The sequence below is a fragment of the Myripristis murdjan genome, chromosome 14 (genome assembly GCF_902150065.1).
Source record: "Myripristis murdjan chromosome 14, fMyrMur1.1, whole genome shotgun sequence".
NCBI classification, from domain to species: Eukaryota; Metazoa; Chordata; class Actinopteri; order Holocentriformes; family Holocentridae; genus Myripristis; species Myripristis murdjan.
In genome coordinates, this window is record NC_043993.1 from 21,126,443 (window position 1) to 21,148,080 (window position 21,638).

Sequence of the window (21,638 nt, forward strand, 5' to 3'; positions counted from 1 at the left end):
TACTGTACATTACAGATGTCTCAGAAATAAATTCACAGACAACAGGTGAACACACAGCCAGGCAGCCTGCTGTCAGATGTAAACATAATGTGCAGAAAGCTAATTCACGATTATGTGCAAGTTATATGCACATTTTTATGACATCTGCAGCAAAAAGGAGTGAAAATCATGGTCGACTGTTTGATCCAGCGGCACATGGCTGAGTCCTCCTGAAAGGCTGGAGCTCAAGGCACAATAGAAAATCCTTCTGCCATTATTTCCTACTGACTTTTAATTTTTAGTTAAGTCCCAATAATCCTATTAGGATTAAGCCGTGATGCTGACATGCCTGAAAGCAGCTGCAGTGATTAAGTGTTTGAGGAAGTGGCAGTGTAAACGGATGAAAACAATGAAACAATGTAGTAAATTTTACCTTCATACACACTTTCTGTAACTTATTCATTATTCTTTTAAGTGCAAAATTCACATAGCACATTCCTCCTTTCCCCCATGTATAATTTACATGGAGTAGCACTGGAATCTGCACAACACACAGTGATCTCCTTGGTCAGGTACATTTAAAGGCCTAAATCTCTAAGCTGAAATAAACTGCAGCAAACAGATACCTGCATCAGATAATTGCTCCTCTTGATTGATCTGACAATTATTTCTTTTAACAAACGCAGATCTGATTAAACTGAAAGCATGGTTGTCTCCGTGGGTTACAATGGAAAGGGGTAAATTTTAGGAATTGTGGGCTTTATTTTTTATCAATGCAGCATTTGCAAGGGCGGTAAAAACTTGAAACTGGAGGGAAAAATCTTGATAGGCCTGCTGTTCCGCCCAGATTTGATGGACATACATGCGATCCACTCACAACAAGAAGGAAAAACACAAACCAATCGCTTTAACGTCCTCTGGAAAATCTCTCATGATTGGTGGGTCCTAATCCAATAGTCACTAGACTTCCCGCTCCCATTCACCTCTCGAAGCCAATCGCCGAGCTACTTCAACTGCGTAAGCCAATCACATTGTAAGGCGGGACCAGGCGCGGTGTTTATATGCAGGTTTTTTCGCTGGTTTACACCACATTTGTTGCTGATCTGTACCTGCAGTGTCTTTCGTGGAAGATTCGCTGTTATCGATAATGTCTGGAAGAGGCAAAACCGGAGGGAAGGCCCGTGCCAAGGCGAAGACCCGCAGCTCCCGGGCCGGTCTGCAGTTCCCCGTGGGCCGTGTGCATCGTCTCCTGCGGAAGGGTAACTATGCGGAGCGGGTGGGCGCCGGGGCCCCCGTCTACCTGGCCGCGGTGCTGGAGTACCTCACCGCTGAGATCCTCGAGTTGGCCGGAAACGCCGCCAGGGACAACAAGAAGACCCGCATCATCCCCCGCCACCTCCAGCTGGCCGTCCGCAACGACGAGGAGCTGAACAAACTGCTCGGCGGAGTGACCATCGCCCAGGGAGGCGTCCTGCCCAACATCCAGGCCGTCCTGCTCCCCAAGAAGACCGGACAGGCTGCACCAAGCTCCGGCAAGGCGGGAAAGAAGGCCTCGTCCCAGTCTCAGGAGTATTAGCGGGCTAGCTAATGAACTCTCACCACCCCCAACGGCCCTTTTAAGGGCCACCCATTTCTTCTCAAAAGAGTAGCTTTCCTTGTTTACATTTTCGTCTCTGAGTTTTGGTTGCATTATCTGTTAATTCACTTCAGCGCCTGCATTTTGATGAATAAAACGTTTGTGTTTTGTAAAATGGCTATCCTCATTTCACTAGCTGTAACACTGCTAACTGGGTGTAAGTGCAGGAGGACCACCAGCTATAAACTGATTTAAATCCCTATTTTACAACTTATAGGCCTATGGCACGAAACGCTGTTGTATGAGCCTCGCTACTGGCTCAGTGGAAGCCTCGTTGCTAAAAATATCTGCACTACTATAATTGTGAACGTAGTCTCAAACCTTTTAACCAGTGATTTAAGATGTGAGGATGCTCATGCTAGGCTAAAGGCCTGGCCGCAACATGCGCTCATCTCTGTAGGCCATGACTGTTTGCAGCAAGTGGTCCAGTTTTTGGGAGCCTGGTTCACACTCAGCTGGATGATGTTTGAGGGTTTTAAATAATTGCTTCTTGGGGAATCTCCCTAGTACAGACATAACGTTAACTGATAATAGTTGTGCTCTTAAAGTTATATTCTGGGATGAAATTTGGTTTCAGATTCGATGTAGCCAGCAACAGGCTTATTTGTAGAAACCAAAGTCATTCCATCATTAGCAGGACGCTATCACGGGGCACAAAGAGTTCACAAATGCCATGTTCCTTACCTATGTGGGCCCCTCACGTCCCTTTCTACATGACCATGCAGGGAACACAGGGCTACAGTTGATCAATTTCCAGAGTTTGAGAGAGGTTTAGATTTTTAAAGGTATCAAGAAATTATAGTGAGAAAATATAGTGAGATGGGGTCAGCTAACATTAGCAACCACATGTAATGCAGATAATTGGAGGGCCCTGCCTGGCTTTTCTGTCCAAATTTAGACAGTGCACTCACAAGCCAGTAAGTAGAGGCTTTACCAACAATGCACTCTTATATTGTGCACTGTGGTACAGGCTGATTCCAATTTATTGCATTTTTATACCTCAGCAGGCACCTACCACACATTTTTCACATTCAGTATGTGGGAGTAGTAGCTACTGATCTGCAGGATTTGTGCACCATGTCTGTGATGTAGGCATGGCTCCCACTGTTCATTGTCTCCAGGTAAACCATGTCCTGTGCAGGGTGCACGTGCACATGTGTGGTTATATGCTGTACTGCACAGTAACGGTTGTTGCTGCTGACACACCAGGTGTTTCCTTGGTACATATATCAACTAGGAGACAGTTTGTCAGTATGTGTGCAAAGACAAGTCTGATCAAACACTGTGCAAATCAGTATATAAGGTGAATACAAGATGGTTGAGGCATCCTGGGGTTAGAATAACATTTAATTCCTTATCCTTTTCTTGTGAAGCCAAAAAGCTAAAACATAATATTAAAAGGACTGAATGAAATATATGACATCCTGTAAAGATATAGCACTGCAGCAGTTGGCATGCAAGTGTTGGGGAAGTTAATCGACTTAATCCTGCATAGTAAGGCACTCTTCTTGTAAACGCGTTATCAGCTAATGTGCAGGATGTGTGCTAGAAGTAGATAAATAGAGATAAATTATGCATGGAAGCCAGACCACTGCCTGTGAAGGCCTGGAAAGTGCCACCATACGTCATGGGGTCAGTCATGACTTTTGCATATGGCAACGGTGTCAGAAATTAAAACCTAAATTAGACAGTTTGTGCATTCATGTATGAGTGTAGCTTACAGCACTTAATATCCTTGATAAGATAAGATGTAGTGGTAGTAAACTGAATTACCACTGTGCAGAGGTCTTTGTAAAATGTAACAAACTGTAATCCAGTCTCAAAGTATGGATTATGGGATGCCCAAAAATCAGTTGGGTTGAAAAGAGTCAGCTGGTGACAACATGAGATCATGTCATTTAATTGCAATTGGATAAATGCACAGAATGCAGTAGTAATACCAGACTGGCCTCTCATGTATCCTGCAAGGAATTTATAAAGATATGTTTTCAGTTAATTCTAGACATTATGGTCGATTTTTCATCAAAATTATTAGCAAAGTTACATTATCAATCAATTAAAATGACATTAAGCATATACCAGAACAATCATGGTGACCACAGGATGTAAACAACTGCAATGTTTTTTCAAAAAAAAAAAAAAGTTTTAATGAATTGGAATTCAATTCAGAAGTTTGCCACTAGGGGTCAGTAGTTTCATATACTCGAACAGCATCTCTTCAAAACGTGCTTTAATCAGTTCAGTGGCCCTTAACTGGCACTGAGCTGGGAGCTGTTGTCATGTGGTTTTCTGTGGCACTTTTCCTCACTGATGCCGCTGCACTTCAACATCACATAACACTGAAAAAGAGGAGGGTTTTGTTTTGTTTTGTTTCCCTTCTAGACTCTATCAGCCTCCTGTCTGATTCTTTGAAATCAATGACCCACTGCAACAACAACTCCACAATACACACCGATGCCTCTCCTCATGCTTCCTCACCACAATCCAAACCATTTACAGTCTTTGGAAGGTAGTAGAAAATTTCTGTGACCTTATGTTCTTTCATCTCTAACGTGCTTTTTCATTCAATTATTTCCCTTTTACCATGAGCCGGAGAGGGAGATGAAAGGTTTCCTGTTCAGAGTGATCGATAGTGGTGAAAACATGATGTAAAATAACAGACCATGTGAAAAGCTGCTGGAGCTATTATGGTAGTCTCATGAACAGTTAAATATAATAATTTTATACTGTCATCACCTTTGTGTTCTTCTCCACACATCTGCTGTCTGGCCTACACAGGAGGAGAGGGGTGATTTTTTTTTTTTTTTTTTTTATTACAGCAACTCTAGAACTTCGTTTCATCTGAGGCGTGGATTATTTGTATTTTCTAACAATTTGCTCATTGTTTTTCAGACATGGGCTTCTAAAAAGAACCCATAACCTTTCAGCAGGGTGGGAGCATGCAGATATTTCTGTCTACTTTGACTGCTGCAGCAAAAAGCAGCATGACGCACCAAGTTTGAACCCAGCCCAGGACAGACTGAACCAATTACTCCGGCCCAGACAACGTGTCCAACATCAACAGCCAGACTAAAAATTCCATCTGAGGAAAAACTTGAACGTCCATTGGCTGTTATAACTATAATTTCCTGGATGGCGCTGTGTCAAAGCCTCTAAATTTAAAAAAAAAAAAAAAAAAAAAAAAAAAGCACATTTTCTCAGTTCTATGTGACAAAGCCATTCTGTTGTTTATCATAATGATTTTACTTTCTCACTTCAGGAGTTTGCTTTTGCTGTGGTTATGGCTGCAGTAGGAGCTACAGTAATAATGTCACATTTGATCATATTTATGCCTCTTTCATTCATGAAGTCTTTCATGAAGTGACACAGAGAGGAAATGTAGTAGCGTCATGTTGTAATGTATGTGTGTTTAAACATACTGGGGATTAAGTGAACCTGTGAAAACCAGTGCTTTTCCTCAAGTGTGAGCCAAAAACCAAGACTGTACAGATGCTATCAGTGATGAATTAGAAGTGCTGTTGTCCAGAAGACACTTGTTCTCTACTGCCGTGATCATTGCTTTATAAAAAGGCAATGTGAAAAAATAGCATTGCCCACAGCCTTCACTATAGTGTGTGTGAATCAAATGCAAAGTATTAAATACATTTGTTTAATGAAGCGAATGCAATTGCAAACATAAGACACAGTAATTAACAGGGGTAGAGAGAAAATATTTGCTAGATATGGTTTGAGATTCTGAAGAAGACGTGTGAACAAATATGCCTTGTATTAACTCTGGAGAGAGTGAGAGAGAGAGAGAGAGGGAGAGAGAGAGAGAGAGAGAGAGAGAGTGGGAGAGAGACAGTGACAGTGTGCAGTCAGGGAAAGACAGAGTGGGTAGATGCAAATGGATAAAATAAAAGAATGACAAGTGGAGACAGACAGAGAGAGAAAGAGAGAGAGAGAGAGAGAGAGACGGAAAGAGGGTTGGGCCTGATGGAAAAGTGTGCATGTAGACGTTTCTCTTGGAAACTATCTGCACAACAGTGTAACATCTGACAGCAAAGACAACTCATAAACAAAACAAAAAAAAAAAAAAACAAAAAAAAAGAAATTTAAATTCCAGAGAAAAGAGCTGGGAGCCTTTTCTCACGAGGAGCTGGGAGAATGCCTCATCTCAGCGGAGCTTTGGATTGGATCATTCCACAGACGACAAAATGCTCTTAACCAGCACTGGTAATGAGAAACAAAACTGTTTGCTTGATGGTGTTTGTGTGTGTGTGTGTGTGTGTGTGTGACAGAGAGAGAGAGAGAGAGAGAGAGAGAGTAATAGAGGGAGAACAAGAGTGAATGAGAGAGAGATAATGGGGCTATTGTGGTTTTTTATGTTGAGGGTTTCCAGTCTCATGTGGCCCAGTTATTCCTCACATTGTGTGTGTGTGTGCGTGTGTGTGTGTGTGTGTGTGTGTGTCTCCTCATGCCATTATTTGTCTGTCAACCAACACATATATCATATCAGAGAGTTTGTTGAGTGCTCATTTCCCACATTAAATCGCTTAATAACACAGGAGCCCAGCCAAGTTTTAACATAAATGTGGGTGGAGGGTTGGTCAGAGCAGGTGGACGCAATGTGCCGATTCTAGAAAGAGAGAGAGAGAGAGATTCTGAGCCAAACCCAGCAGGCTGTGAATGGACACTTTTATGTGTGTGAGTGAGATCAGGCTTGCCTCTGGGGCTTGAACGTATCGTAAAAGCGCTTTTGGTAGAATCACAGGCTGATGAATAATTTCCCCGACAGACGAGAGAAGTGCACATGTGCCTGAGTGAGTATATTTTTAACTGTAAGATGCCATAAAGTTTCTATTGTGATACATTTGGGTGTTCAAGAAGGGAAAACATCTCCTTGTAAGAAGTGTTGGGTGATTGATAAGTGTTGATATGTGGAAGGTAGTTTGAGGAATCTGTACATGTGTCCTTGCTGGATGGAAGATTGGCGAGAAAGATGACATAATATCAGGATTTTTTTTATTATTATTATTATTGTTTCATCTCTTATTCTTTCTTGTTTGTTTGTAGCCATAGATTGTCACTGTGGTATTTGTTTGATCATGTTAGCAGCCATTTTTCTGTGTCTGTTCATGTTACAGTTACAAAATAAGTGAACATGGGTGTTAGGTAAATCCTGCAGAAGAAACCAAAGGATGCCAATGGCACTGGTGTGTCGTGGATGTGCTGCAGGGATTGTGATTTTCCAAATAATCATTGAGTCAGTTTGAATTTGTTTGAAAAAAAAAAAAAAAGACAGCATAAAATGTCCATGTTTTCCAATGCAGCTAACTGAGTGCCACAGTGTTGTGTATATAGTATTATATATGACTATATTGTATCAGAAGCAGAGATGGAAGTAACTAATTACATTTACTCATGTTACTCTAAGTCAGTAGCTTTTTTCTGTACTTGTACTTTAAAGAAGTATTTTTTAAGTCAGTAAGTTTACTTTTACTTACATTTTTGCTTGAGTGTTATATCTCATTTTAAATCAAATCCATTACAGAGTACAAATCAATGACAGGTTGTGGAACCTTTCACAATGAACGGTCAGTCAGCAGAGATGAGAAGAGGAACTTTTCCTACTACTATTTCTTCTACTTTGTCGCGTCTACTTTTTGTCATTTTCAAATTTCCAATAAAAGGTGCATGATGAAAAATTGCATATGATCAGTGGAAGTGAGGACCATTTGGACTCAACTGTGTGATAAGTGTGGGGGAAAGTGGAATAATATCAGTGAGTTACCTGACAGTGAGAACCATGTAGACTCGACCATCATATTATGCCACAATTGTCAGCAGTCTACAGGGTCTGCACCTTGAAAATGTTGTGCAATGCACCTTTAAAAGAATCTCAGTGGAACCTTGTTCTCTCATCCTTTTATAACTGCATGGAAAAGATCACACTTGACACAGTTGCTGTTTTGAAAAAGTAACTTAGTCACTTTTACTTCAGTAGATTTTTACAGCAAAACTTCTACTGAAGTAAAATATCAGCAAAGTAACAGAACCTCTACCTGAGTAACACTTTGTAGTCCTCTCTCCACCGCTGATTGTTTTACAGATAGGTCTTTCAGCAGCATGGTGGTTTCACTCATCTATCTATGATTCACTCATCACATCTGCTTGAGACCTGACATGAGAGAACCGCTCTGGACTTTCTCGTGCTCATGAGCTCAGAGAGCACAATTGTGAATTTGTTCTCTATTGTGCACCAGACTCCCACTCATCTATATATCAAGAGATCATCATGTGCTGACTTCTTCTAGTCATACTGCCTTTTTACCTTCTCCCTCAGCCACTATACCCTTTGCTCTCCTTGGTCTCTTCCATCCAAGAATGCAGTTTTTGCATTCTTCCATCTGTCTGGTGCCATATTATCTCCAGACATCATACTGTGGTGTGCAGGTACATGATTTATGGCTCTGTGGTAGAGTGCCAGCTGTGCCGCCCACAAGCGGTCAGCACATAAATCAAGATCTGGGAGAAAACCTCAAGTGAGTGTGACCAGTCAATACACACAGTGACTCCATGGAGCTGACGAAATGTACATATTTACTATTTTACACCTGTGCATGTTCGAAGGTGAGGGCACCACTGAAGGCAGTTCAGACTAAACACCATGATGGAAACCAGCAGCACTTCATGTTAAGAGCAAACAAAATGTTGAACAATTATATTGGAAAATAATTGGATAATAATTAAGGCCAGATGGCAAAAGTTAATGCACATTCATATACATTATTTATAACCTTACTGTGTTTGATGAGTAATATACATGAATGATATATAGAACTTATGTGTAATTTTCTACTTACAATACTGACCACTGAGAGTTAGTTTCAGTTAGTTAATGTCCTTTAAGCTGCAAAGCACTTTTAAAACCTCACTGTGAATTCCACTTCCCGAGCTGCTTGAGTTCACTGGTTGAAACATGTTAGATACAAGACATGTTTCAGCCAAACAAACAAAACATTGTCTCGGAAAGATCATATCATTTTATCGTTTTAAGAACCACAGGAAGTAAGAGTTACAGAATCAAGGGGTTTGGGGACTTCCAACCAGAGCTTTTTCATTTAAAATCTAGTTCACTTTTCCTAACTAGGAGTATCAGCCTAAAAGTAGTGCAATGTGACCTCTGACGTCTTGTTACATCTGAAAACAGCATCTTTCATCTTTCATCCTTTACAATAATAAGCATCTTCACTGCGCTGTTAACAAAAAGCAAAGTCCTGACTGGGACTTAAAAGCCATGCATACCAAAGCATGCGATCCAGTTAATGAGCCAAGAAACTATTTGCTAAATTTGATGGTCCTGTGAATAGTTTACTGGCATGGGAACTCATTATTATACATACATACAGAACACATGTATATCTGATAAACTGAATTAATGAGCTAAAACCGTTGCTGTGAGTTAGGTACCAAACCTCAAAATGCTTCTAATTATATCATTTATTCAGCGAAATTGCTATAGGTGCCATAGACCAATCAATCAAATGCCTGATCTCACTTTAAAATCACAATGTGAGACACCATCAGTCACCCTCCAAGCCCTCAACTTCCACATCATCACTGAAGCTGACTCACAGAAAATCCACCTTCACTGTTGGCACTGCTTGACACAGTCAGGGTCCATCTGGTTACTTAGCTGCCTCTGTTTGTTTGTTTTTTTTATTTTCCTCAGTGAATCATCTCAACTGCTTCACTTCCTCCATCTCTTCCCTGGCCTCGACCATGGGAAAAAACCCTGAGAGATCAATAGTGGAGTCTTCCGTCTTCTTCCTCTCCTCCCACACTCTCTCTCTCTCTCTTTCTTACTCTCTCTCTCTCTCTCAGCCAAATTGTTCCTGTGGGACGTCTGAAAAGATGGCCCGCATGTGTTTGCTCACTTCCTGTGGAACATAGTATTCTTGGTATTCTGAGTCCAAGAGCCATTGATAATGCACCCACTCCACTCGAGGTCACTTTATTCTGAATTGTTATTCAACAGTTTTCCAGATTGGAAAGCCCCTTTCTCTTCAGCAGCACAAAGCTCAGAGAGCAGGAAGTCAGCTGGGAAGACACGAGGTCTTTTCCACCTCCTACTCCTACGCCACGTGTGTTTCCACTGTGGGTCCCGTAACCTGCCCCAGAGTGAATACCTGCTTTAGCAATCCACTCTGGCAGCATTAAGGAGACACACAGCATGCTGGTGGTGGTCCATCTGATTTTTCTATCAGTGGAATTCCTGTGAGAGCAAACACAACCCTGCGGAGGAGCTGAAGTTGACCTAAAGCCTGTTTATTCTGAAATGTTTTGAAACTGCAATTCAAAATTATTTACCCATGGGAATTATTTGCAAAGAAAAATCAGAGGAAGCAAATAAAAATGATGACCTTTAAGGCCACGCTTCTGGAGGGCACCTCCGATGTTGTGTCCCCCTCTGCTGTGTGTGTGTCGGGGGTGTAACCCTGCACCAGGATCAGGGTGGGGAGGAGGGAAATAGCAGAGGAGCTCAGTGAGTGAATGAAATAAGCCAGGAGCAGGACATAAACAACAATGTGGACACAGCTCTATGGATTAATATTCTGCAGACAAACCCATGGACCTCGCTGTTACCTGGACTCTCTGAGATTAGAAGAATGGTAAGAGCTTCATGTCTGTCTGCGAAGTCCGTGAAGTGTTGGCTGTACCTGTCAATACAATAGATTATGTCAGACAATATTATCATTTTTTGTTGTTCCTGTAATTCTCCTATATAAAATAACATGCTCTTTTACATTAATATATGCATCATTTTATATATACAGCCTTGTGTATCTTCCTCTGTTTATTCAATCAAAGTCATTTCTCTTTAAAAGCAGCAAGCCAGACTATGTGGCTGCTGGTGTCTATTTTCAGAAGCCCATGGCAACTCTAAAGGGCATAACTGCCCCCATAATCACAGGTTACAGAGGAAGGCCCTGCATTTGGAGGCATGAAACTATTCCCCCAGCTGGGTGTGTGCAGTACATGAAATCAGTGAGGCTTGTGGCTGCATAAGCATATGTGTGTGCGTGTCTATATGTGTGTGTGTGTGTGTGTGAAAGAGAGAGAGAGTTAGAGGGACATACTGTGACACATTACACTGTCCCATAGCCTGTGCTGGGTCCGAGTTAGGGTTGGAATGCTTTATTGGTTTACCAATATACTGAACCAATATCTTTTTTTTTCCATGTCTTTCCTCTCTGATGTGAAAGAGGTGTTCTCTAGCTTATATATTTTAAAAGAAGTAGTAGTTATTTTTTCTGCATTGCAATTTTCAAATTAAAAGGTACATTGGGGCTCAAGTGAGGGCCATTTTGACTCAACTCACAAAAAAAAAAATGGAATCAGCATGCAATTTATCAGTCAAGGAGAAGATGAGAACCGTGCAGGCTCAACCATCAAATTTTCTGCCAATTACTTTGGTATGCATGGCTCCTCATGTCAGTCGACACTTGACAGTTTTGTAGAATGCACCTTTTGCACCAGTCAAGTCAGATTAATTTCTATGTCAGATTTAAAAACTTACTGAAGTGCTTTCCAAATTTTGCTTGGCCCCCCCCAAAAAAATACAGACAAAAAGGACAACAAACAGAATTAATATATATATATATATATATACACTGACAGGAAATAGATAAAGATTTGAATATTGTCAAAAATATCAGCTATCAGCAGCTTTTATTGAAAAAAAATCGCAATGAGTATCGGCCTTAAAAAACGTATCGGTTAAACTCTAGTCTGAGTGTGTGTGTCTGTGGATGAGAGCAGGCTGGTGTTGACAGCCAGTGTGGGCTGAGCGTAGAGGCGTGGGGTCCAGTGTCAGGCTGAACAGGACGAGGGTCTGTTCTCTGTGTCACTGGGTCCTCTGAGGCTCACACACTGGACATGATTGTCACATTCGGCCTCACACTTTTACCCAGCAGCCTCAACCAAAGTGACATCACACACGGAGAGAACGCCCTGTTGTCTTGAACAACCAGGGCTAAACTTGGAGAACAGCTGAATATGATTTATCGCTGCATTTTCAACAATTTTAAGTGACCAGTGATGTCACCGCTTCAAATGACTTTTGTGAGGGGCGTTTTTTTGTGGTGTAAGAGTCATGATTTGCCATGTGAGTGGGTTGAAGAATCCTATCTTAGTGCTCATTTCACAACATTTTGGGGAGAGACAGATCTTTGGAATACATAAATTCCTTTGTATCTACCAACTGAATAGTTTTTTATGGAAACCTGTGGGGGTGGAGATGAATTAGTTAAAGGACCATATCAATGATTTTGATTTACCCACATTTTAAACCGCAACAAAACATTTTGCAAATCATGCGGGGGAACTAAAGGTTTCACAACATCTAATTAAAATCCCTTGATTTTCAAATTTGAATTTTTAGTCACAGCAACCACCTTGTAATGTTCTGCTGCTACGGCTAACAAATTCACCACATTCATAAACAATAGAACTAATAATTAGCTTTGTAAAGCAAATGTTTCCCTGGGGACTAGTTTCTGACAGAGAGACCGTGTCACTCCACCCAATTTCAAGTCATCAAAACACAACAATGCTGCAGCTTTTAGGAAAACTAATGTGGACGAATACCGGAGTGAAGAAAGATTGAAGTCTCTGAAGGTTCATTCTCATATTTTAGTGGAATGAATGGAAACCAATGGCATGATAAAAAGTAGGGACAAAATGATATCGGCGATCTAAAATACAGCTGCTTGCTTTGGGAAAAGATCAGCAGAAATGTGTATACATTTTGTAGGCATTACACTAAACATGCAAAATCACTGATATGATCCTTTAATCTTCATTTGCAAACTTTTAATGTTGCACGGTTCAAAGTTGCTGATGGTTGACGGGAGTGACGACCAGAGTGAGTTTCAACACATTGGAATTAAAAGCGCACAGTTTGTCACATAGGACTAAACCCATTCACACTATAAAAACACAATTCATAAATCCCAGTAAAACACATTTAAGAAACACCGGCAAAGGCAAAGACAACTCACAGGAAACCACCACCACCATTTGGACTCAACTGAGAAAAAGCATGGAGCAAGCACATTATTTGATGGTTGACTCCACATGGTTCTCATGATGGGCTTGACTCACTGATCACATTTTAGATTATGTCCTTATTCCATATTTTTTTTTATCATTTGCATCTCAAGGTTCTCCCTTAAATCAATCATGGGCAGCTTTGGCACAGTCCACCTTTAATGTATTGGCACTTTTGAGTGAAGACATTGCAACTCTGATTTTGTGAATTCTCAAGTTTTAAGTTCATCTGAAGGTTTACTGCTCCTGTGTGGGTTGACAAAGTCAGTTAGATGAGAAATGCACAGCGGTCCAGCTGGAAACAAGGCTGGTAGTCTTCGCTGTTGAAAAGTCAACATTTTCGAGATGGAGGGTTTTCTTCCAAAAACAGAGATTGCAGTCTGTGTAGACACAATGCCAGACAGTTGTGTCTATTTCAGTCTTGTTTGGAATGTGGAGTTTATACATCAGCTATGAACTAAACAGCTGTCAGGACGAGCAGTTCAAACGGGAGATAGTGAAAGACATGGATATCAGCTTTCAGCAGGCAAACAAGGTGAGTCATTTGGGCTGCTTGTGTGTGTGTGTGTGTGTGTGTGTGTGTGTGTGTGTGTGTGTGCAAATCATGTCTGGTCGTGGGTTGTTTTCCTCTTAACTGGTGTGAGCGTCTGCCTGCAGCTGGATCTAATCTGTAGCATCTGTCTGTGAACATGAAGTGTGCGTGTGTGTGTGTGTGTGTGTGTGTGTTTGTGACAGCTGTGTGTGTGAGTCATGGTGAATCATGGTCAGGAGGCGCAGTGACCCCTTGATGTCTATAGCACCTGCAGCAAACACACACACACACACACACACACACACACAGACCTGTGGTAATAATCAAATAATCACATAATACCTGCTGAAATATCGTCAGAAGGTGGCAGCAGAGAAAACTGTCCTTGTCTTTTGTGATTCTCTAAATCTATTTTATTGTTTACGCGAGAAGGGACAATGTACGTTAATCAGCATTCAAAAGAAAGAAAGAAAGAAAGAAAGAAAGAAAGAAAGAAAGAAAGAAAGAAAGGAATAAAGGAATAAAGCAAATATACCCAAATTTGCCAAAAGGTGAATTTCCGTGTTGTTAGTCATCCAACAAAATAATACAATATATATAACACACTTCATTGTGGTGAAGGGCATTTAGAAAACAGTTAGAGTGCTGGAGCAGATTAAAACCAATCGAAGTTATGAGTTAGTAAAATGATAAAATACACCTCCCACATAAATCATGCAACACAGAGTTGTAAGACACAACGACCTAAGAATTGGGAATTGGGAATCCTTCATAAATCAGTGCCAGTTTCTTGATGTATCATTTTGTCTTGCTTGTTATGGAGGAACAATGTGCCAGTATGGTGGTTCTGACACGGCGCCCCGTCACGTGGCCACATAATTGGGACAGAGGGGTTTCTAAGGAAAGCACTGTTCCCATTGTAGTACAGCTGTAGTAGCAGTAGTCCCAGTGCTCCCATTCAACCTCGTGCTGTTCTCTCTCTCTGTGTGTGTGTATGTGTGTGTGCTGCAGGATCTTCATGTGTCAGATAGCTCTGCAGCCGACATGGACCGTCTGAACAGGAATAAAGCGGAACATGGGCGACAGACACACCAGGTCCTACAGGTTAGTCATCACTTACCTCTGGGCCAGTGACCTTTTACTGTTGACTGGGATGCTTTTTAAAAAAATAAATGTCTGCAGTGTGTCAGTTTGTCACTCAAAGTAGATTAGATTATTCTCAGTAAAAATGTATTAATGAATTTGCCAGTTAGTGGGGATGAAGCTCTCATACCTCAGCTGCTGTCGTACATGCAGCTTTATGTGCTGATGTTGTATTTTTTCTTTTCTTTTTTTTTTGTTTGTGTTATGAAATACATTGCTCTCTCTCCCTGTTGTTTTTAGCCAGTCTTTGTCACTTGTGTTGAGCAATTCTGCAGTCCCACTTTGCACCATCGACTGTCCCGGCTTCCAGTTGCAGACAAACTGTCCCGATCATGAAATCTAGGTGGTTCAGCAGGTTGGAGCTGCAACTGTCTGCTGTAGTCAGATGTGGTACTTCATGCTACTGTGATAGGATAGATACTCTTCTAGTCTCATCACTGTTGCTCAACATGTTGTAAACTGTGCTTAATCTCAAACTCATAGAACCTGAGGACAATTTCTTTGCTGAATACCTCACTCATTCACAGAAACTAAGAGCCTGTTTCACATTTGTCTAAGTCGATCACATTTTTTTAACAGTGACTGCTTGACTCCAGCAACCCTAGAGAATTTAAACACTGAATACATTTATGATAGTACAGATGAGAGACTTAAAAAGACAGCTTAGAATCAGTCTGACAATTTCACCCCTCATCTGCTGATCAGTGAAAATATTCAGTGCACTGGGACTGAAAATAGTCTAGAATGCAATTTCAGTCCAGAGTTAACATGCTGGAAATACTCAGAAATAACTCTCTGATATTCTGGCTAATGTAGCCCACACTAACCGAGACACCAGCCATAATGATGTGCATATGCAAGATGGAAAATGAACTAATCACAGAAAATATGATTCAAGATACACAAGAGTATTTTGCCCTCAAATATGATTTGAATCAAGTATACAGTATCAACCCTCTAATTTAAAACGAAGATTTTTTTTTTTTTCTAAAAAGTAGACATGAACCGGGTACAGTGCTATTAGAGCAGATGCTGTACTCCAGTATTGACTGTTAGGGTTGTGTATAAAATTTATGTGGAAAACCTCCAAACAAATTTTGTCTCCCAAGGTGTCCTAAAACATGATGTAATCTAAATGCCCTAAGTGATAATATGTTGTTAATAAACGATAAAGGTCTTAAGGTCAGCACTGACATTTCCATTGGATTTTGTATCAACAGGGAACACCTCTGGACCTGATTGAGACAGGCAAGTCCCTGAAAGTCCAGGCAGAGCGCCCCCACCTGGTTAGTTTGGGGAGTGGTCGCTTGAGCACAGCCATCACCTTGTTACCCCTACCAGAAGGTAAGAGCTGCCTGGGCTAGTCCATGTGCATGTGTGTGTGCGAGTTTGTGTGTGTGTGTGTGTGTGTGTATGTAAACAATGTTTAATTGTTAATTACTATGGAAATGTGCTAGTTGCTGATCCATTTTTTTTTAAACATCTAACACTCGCTCAGTTTAGATGACCTCATGTATTATTCAAAAAGAACTGATGTTTTTGATTGTTGGCCTTTCACCTACACACACCTGAGTAACAACTTGATGGATCCTGCTGAAAAAACCATAAGCTGCCCTATTAGCTTTGGTTAAAGGGAATTGTATGCTACTCCAAAAGCTGCTATTTCAATAAGACAACCTTCTTGAGACTTTTTTCATGTTTCATGAGCATTATGAGCATTATGGACATTTGTACTGGTGTTCTGTTGAACCTGAGTTACTTATAACACCAAATAGTCAGCAATAGCAGCAATAGCAATTTAGGTCCTGCCTTTGGTGATGCATTGACAGTTAAAAAAATGAATAGAAATGCAGTTTTCAGTGCTTATTAGCAGACACACATGATGGCACAAACACAAAGCCCCACACCCTGCCTTCTTACCACTGGTGTTCTTCCAGTCATAGATGCCATAGTGCACCACAGTTGCAACTGCACCCATGTCTGTGATTGTTGTTGCACCATCTGTCTAGACACCACAGGGAGAGAGGGAGGAGGGTGACAGACAGTGGAGGCCTGGAGGAATGGAAACCTGAAGCGCAGCCTTGTGGGATTTTCTCTGTGCTTCCTTTCCTTTGTGGCTCACTGCTATTTTGTGAGAGAGAGTGTTTGTGTGTGGTTGTGGTGGTGGTGGGGTGGGTCACAGTGGTTTCTGGTGAGGAAAATTTTTGATGTTTTGGTAATGTTGCAAGATGTCTTGCACTGCATCATTTCTCTCAGACAGACATATCATACACTACTACTGATAATCACATTTTGAAACTCTAATATAGTCTTTAACCTTATGAATCCCCTCTGGCTATATGCCTGTCATCTACTAGGCTAAACACATCTCTTGGGGCCGACACCTGTTGTTCCACATTCAGCCACTTGCTGAGTCCAGCTCCATTTGTGACTCCGCCCATGTGGCCATGACCTCGATGTGGCTTAACTTTGAGATCAGCACCTCTCAGCCCATGGCTTTGAACCCCAGGCCCAAGAATACTTCACAAAGCTATTTGCAGGTCCATAAGTATCTCCAGTGTCTGATGCTCAGATGTTTGTTTCCTCGTGTTGCAGGGAGAACAACACTGGGCAGTGAGGGGACAGATATCCCTCTCCAGGGTCCCGGCATCGCCCCCCATCACTGCTATATTGAAAACCAGGCAGGCAGCATCACCCTGCACCCATGTGGACACCAGTGCTCTGTAGATGGCCTCCCCGTCACCAAGCCGGTCCGCCTCACCCAAGGTAGCACAATCACATGCTATAAAGTGACCACTGTTTTTCTCACTGTATCAGTGTTATAATAATGGACAAAAATGGTGCCGAACCAGTTTAAGGGAATTACCACTGAGTTTAATCTTTGAAATAAGCATTAGGGCAGCTTGACTGATTGACTGAAGAATGACAATACAAAGCTCTTTTGCAGATAAACTGTGTCCTAATAAGTTCTGAGGTGACTAAAGTTGAGGCAGTGGAGAACAGCACAATTTAACAATGGTAAAACAGTCCCTTGTGCTTTCAATAGCATGCATACTTGCTGTCATAAAGGCAAAACTCTCCCACCCCCTTCAGTTCCCTCTCCAAGAGGTCCCTGCCAACAGCTACACCATAATGTCATTTGAAGCAGTGTGACCAGCCGGTGAGTGTGTGCGGAGGCAGCAGCTGCTCAACAAGAATACTCCAAGCTTTGCTTCATTGAAAGGACTACTATCAAATGTTGAATCAGAAACCTTTGAATGGAAGGAGCTGCTTATTTTGGACTGTAAGGGTTATTCTCAGCTGTTAGGAGCGTTTACTTTATCAATATTACCAACATGGCCTTCTGACTCTATTGGAGAGGGGACCGGGTGAATACCCACAACTGGAGACAAAACTTTGCTGTATGACTCTCAGGAGCTGCGCCAGGCATTCTCGAAAGCCCCTGAAAATGCAGGGAAACAGAAACAGCTGATTTCACTTACTGGTTAAGTGCACGTAAGTTAAACTACTCAATTAATTTGTGTCAGCTTGGCAGTCCAAAAGCTTCCTACTGTTTATGCACTGCCATTTGTTACTGTGTTGTATAGGGTGTTGTCACAGTGGTCAGGTTTCCTACTTAAAGCAGCAACATACCAATGACTTTTCCCAGAGCAGACATACAGTATACTATAAAGCAGCTCTTATTTAATCTGTAGAGCCACAAATGTCCTCCTGTCCTCTATCAGTTTGCACTATCAATGAAGGATTCCTATTTCTACACACACATGCTGGACTATGACACGTTCCCCCTCTTGAACACTGGTTGAAGTCATTTCTCAATAACTCACACCATAAAAGAAGGGAAGAATTCAGTACATCCGTCTTCTGTTGTTTTGAAATGGATGGTATTGTTTAAAAGTCCATATGACAAGCATTAAGAAATTTTTCTGCATATATCTATTTTTGTGTTGTATGTGGAAAAAAGCAAATTGATTGCAGCTATACTGAACATATTTTATTTGTTAATCCTTTGTGATGTTAAATTGTTTCAGTGATGAATTTTAATCAGAATCAGATGCCTGGACGAAGTTAAAACTTCAATAATGATGGTACTGAAAATGAAACACTAAAATCAAGGTTTGTAGGTAGCATCAATAAATCCATTAGTTTTAATCTTTTGGGTAGTCGTGCATTTATGATTTTTAAGCCGTACATGCTGCCTCTCCTCCCAAATGGCACTAATGTGAAGAGGTGATAGCCATGCCACACCACTGACAGCTTGCGACCCACATGGTCTTCTCCCCCTGGCAGGGTGCATGCTGTGTTTTGGTCAGTCTGCCTTTTTCCGCTTCAACCATCCAGAAGAGGCCCTGAGGATGAAGAGCATGCTGCCTGGAGGAAGCCACGGACTTGGCACCAGCAGAACCCAACATACTGGTAAAGAACCCATCATTATATAATACAGTAAAGCACAACTTTACTCCATGATGAGGGCTGAAAATTGTTGTCACCCCCCACATTCAAAATACATTAACATCTTGTGTTCATACTGAGTAAATATAGATAATGCTTCACTAATCAGGCAGAGGGAAATCAAGCGACTCTTGGGAGCTATTTATTAACAGCTGTGAACAAATGCTTCGCCAGTAGGTTTCAAAATACACTCAGGTTGTTATAACCTTTTGAGTTCCAAGGATCACATTTTCAAATCAAGGGAAGCTGCGAGTGTTTGGTCTTTGAGTAGGATGACATTTTGTCTGCGTAAATGTATGATGAAAAATATCCATCTTTTAGGCCTCACTGAGATTATGAGGGGTTGATTGGGGCTGACTGTATACTCTTTGTTTACCAAGAAAAGACATTTTACTAACTAACTCTTGATTTATGCATCTCTAATCAGAATCATGTCTTGTGGCTTGCCTGAAAAAAAAATGGCAACTGTCCTTGACAGAATGCAAAAATAGCTTGTTCAGAACTAATTATCTGTGGCCTAAATAATAACCTGGTTCATTCAAATCAGTGGTCCTTGCTGAAGGTGTGACCCTATTGTGAAGGAGGATTGTTATATTTAGGTGCTGAGTTGAGGAGTCAGAAATTCTTTTTCCCTCTGTTTTCTGAATGAGATTTTAAGTGTTATATGTGACATATGTTATCTGGGTGACTGCATGTGGTGATGACTGTTGCCTTAACTGACACTGCCAATGCTATTTCGAATCCATTCTCCTCTGACCTTATTGGTTCGGCCATCAATAATATCTGACCTACAGTATGAGCCACCACACCCAGTCCAGTGTGTATGACCCACTCTTCCTGGCCAGTCCCTGATTGCGTCGGCCCTGTGTCGGCCCTGATTGAAGTATAACGCTTTTATATTTAGCAGCTCCAGATCCCTATAGGATTGAAGCACAACTGAGAAGCAAAACATCCTGACCACTGGGTTTGGTCAGAATCCATACAGAGAACAAGGGCTTTGAGACATTAATCACCATCTAGACTATAGTACTCAAGACGTGTGTGTGTGTGTGTGTGTGTGTGTGTGTGTGTGTGTGTGTGCGTGTGTGTGTGGGTGTGGGTGGGTGTGTGCGTATGTGTGTCTGTCTAAGTGTGCCTGTCCTCTTCATTTATTCACTAGGAACACAAGTGTTTCCTTCTTCTTTCTTTCAGACACCCATAGTGCTCTAAATGGAAACCACCAATCTGTTTCCAGTGAGGGCGGTGGTCACCCAGGCTCACGATCCAGGGCCAGCAACATAGAAAAGGACCTCCAAGACACTCTGGTGTTGAAAGACTCCCAGGCATCGTCATTATCAGGGTCTCGGAAACCGGCCCAGCACCCTAAACCTCAGCCCCCTCTTCCAGCCGTGCTCAATGGGAGAGATGGCACCCTGCACTCTCCTCAAACCAGTGCAGCAGCCATGACACATGACTCCATCTATGAAAACACTTCATCATTTGTCTCCTCCCCCTCATCAGTTACACACACTGCCACTCACTCTGGCCAGAGCCTCGGCAACAAAACCCCTCCAGTACCCGCCCGTTCCATCAAATCCACTCGTGCCAGCCAAACACCTGTACCCCACCCTCGGACTTCTCCTCCAGTGGCCTCAAGTGGTGCTACCAGTGGTCAGAGGGCCCAGGGCAGTCCAAAGCCTCTGAGGAACATCCGAGCAGAGACCACATCAAGCCCAACGCCCCCCTTCAGAGGGCCAGGTCAGGACACAGAAAACTGTAGTTCAAGTCACAGTCCATCCCCTATTTCTAATCAAAGACCAAGTTCCAAAATGTCCCCAGCAACCCCAGCCAGCCCTCGAGTAAGAGGTTCTTCCCTCCAGAAAAGATCGCCCAGTCCCATGGGTGATGGGTCCACTAGCATGAGAGAACCACCATCACGTAGCCCTTACATGTCCCGCAGAGGGACACCTGGATCACAGGGCTCTGCGTCCTCCATCGTCTCACACACCTCCACAGCTAAACCAGCCTCTGAGAGCCCTCAGGTCCAACGCAAACACACAACCTCTTCAAAAGAGGAGGCCGGGAGGGCACTGAATGCACCGAGCCCATCGCAAATCTCTGGGCTCAGTAATAGGCAGATGAGGACCAATACCCTCCCAGGCCTGGTTTCTCTGTCTGGTTCATCTCCTCTAACTAGTCCTCACAGCCAAAGGAAGGCTTCTTGCGCAACAGCTACAGGATCCTCCAACAGGGATGCCAGTCTGAAGCCTCGTACCCGGGAACGCAAGAACAGCATCTCTGAGATCAGTGACAATGAGGATGAGCTGCTGGAATACCATCGCTGGCAGAGAGAGGAGAGGCTCCGTGAGCAGGAGATGGAGAAACTGGTAAGGAATTACAACCTCAGATATGAGTTAGGTGTGAGAATATACTTATCTGACAGAGTTTCACTTGATATAAATGAACTGATTCATATCTAGATGTTAATGTGAACTTATAGTAGGACTTTATTTTGGATTGTTCTGGCAGTCTTCAAGATACATTCACTGCTCTGGTTTGTGTTGTGCTTGTCCTCTTGTTTTTGTACCCCATGATCAAAGATCAGGAAGGGCACTATGGATTAGGCTCCATTCATTCATCCATGTGTCCCTTTGTGTATCTGTCTGTGACATACAACTTCTGAGCCTCTGATGTCTTGTTTTGGACAAAACTTGAGAGAATTATGGATTTTGACACACTGGGGTCTGGCATTTTGAATATAAATCTGATTGTCCCAATACCACCAGGCCAAGAGGGCTATAAGCTTCATGCTCAATTTCTCAG

At 42.1% G+C, this 21,638-nt stretch overlaps 2 protein-coding genes across 9 annotated transcripts in view; both read left to right on the top strand.

The window, feature by feature from the left end:
- The first annotated feature begins 1,057 nt into the window (after positions 1-1,057).
- h2ax (H2A.X variant histone) lies at positions 1,058-1,730 on the top strand. Its single transcript, XM_030069478.1, has one exon. The coding sequence runs from the start codon at positions 1,127-1,129 to the stop codon at positions 1,553-1,555; it is 429 nt and encodes a 142-aa protein (XP_029925338.1). The 5' UTR covers positions 1,058-1,126; the 3' UTR covers positions 1,556-1,730.
- Positions 1,731-5,676: 3,946 nt separating this feature from the next.
- Positions 5,677-21,638, top strand: part of phldb1a (pleckstrin homology-like domain, family B, member 1a) — a 35,490-nt gene continuing 19,528 nt past the window's right edge. For 6 of the 8 annotated variants that reach the window (XM_030069437.1, XM_030069438.1, XM_030069443.1 and 3 more), the window contains exons 1-6: positions 10,158-10,269; positions 14,253-14,345; positions 15,605-15,728; positions 16,980-17,150; positions 18,675-18,800; positions 20,028-21,202. In XM_030069437.1, the coding sequence (XP_029925297.1) occupies positions 10,267-10,269; positions 14,253-14,345; positions 15,605-15,728; positions 16,980-17,150; positions 18,675-18,800; positions 20,028-21,202 (1,692 nt within the window). In that variant the 5' untranslated portion in view covers positions 10,158-10,266. Of the gene's footprint in view, positions 5,831-6,355; positions 6,418-10,157; positions 10,270-14,252; positions 14,346-15,604; positions 15,729-16,979; positions 17,151-18,674; positions 18,801-20,027; positions 21,203-21,638 lie in introns of those variants that run through there. The other 2 variants (XM_030069440.1, XM_030069441.1) reach the window with 2 other exon arrangements.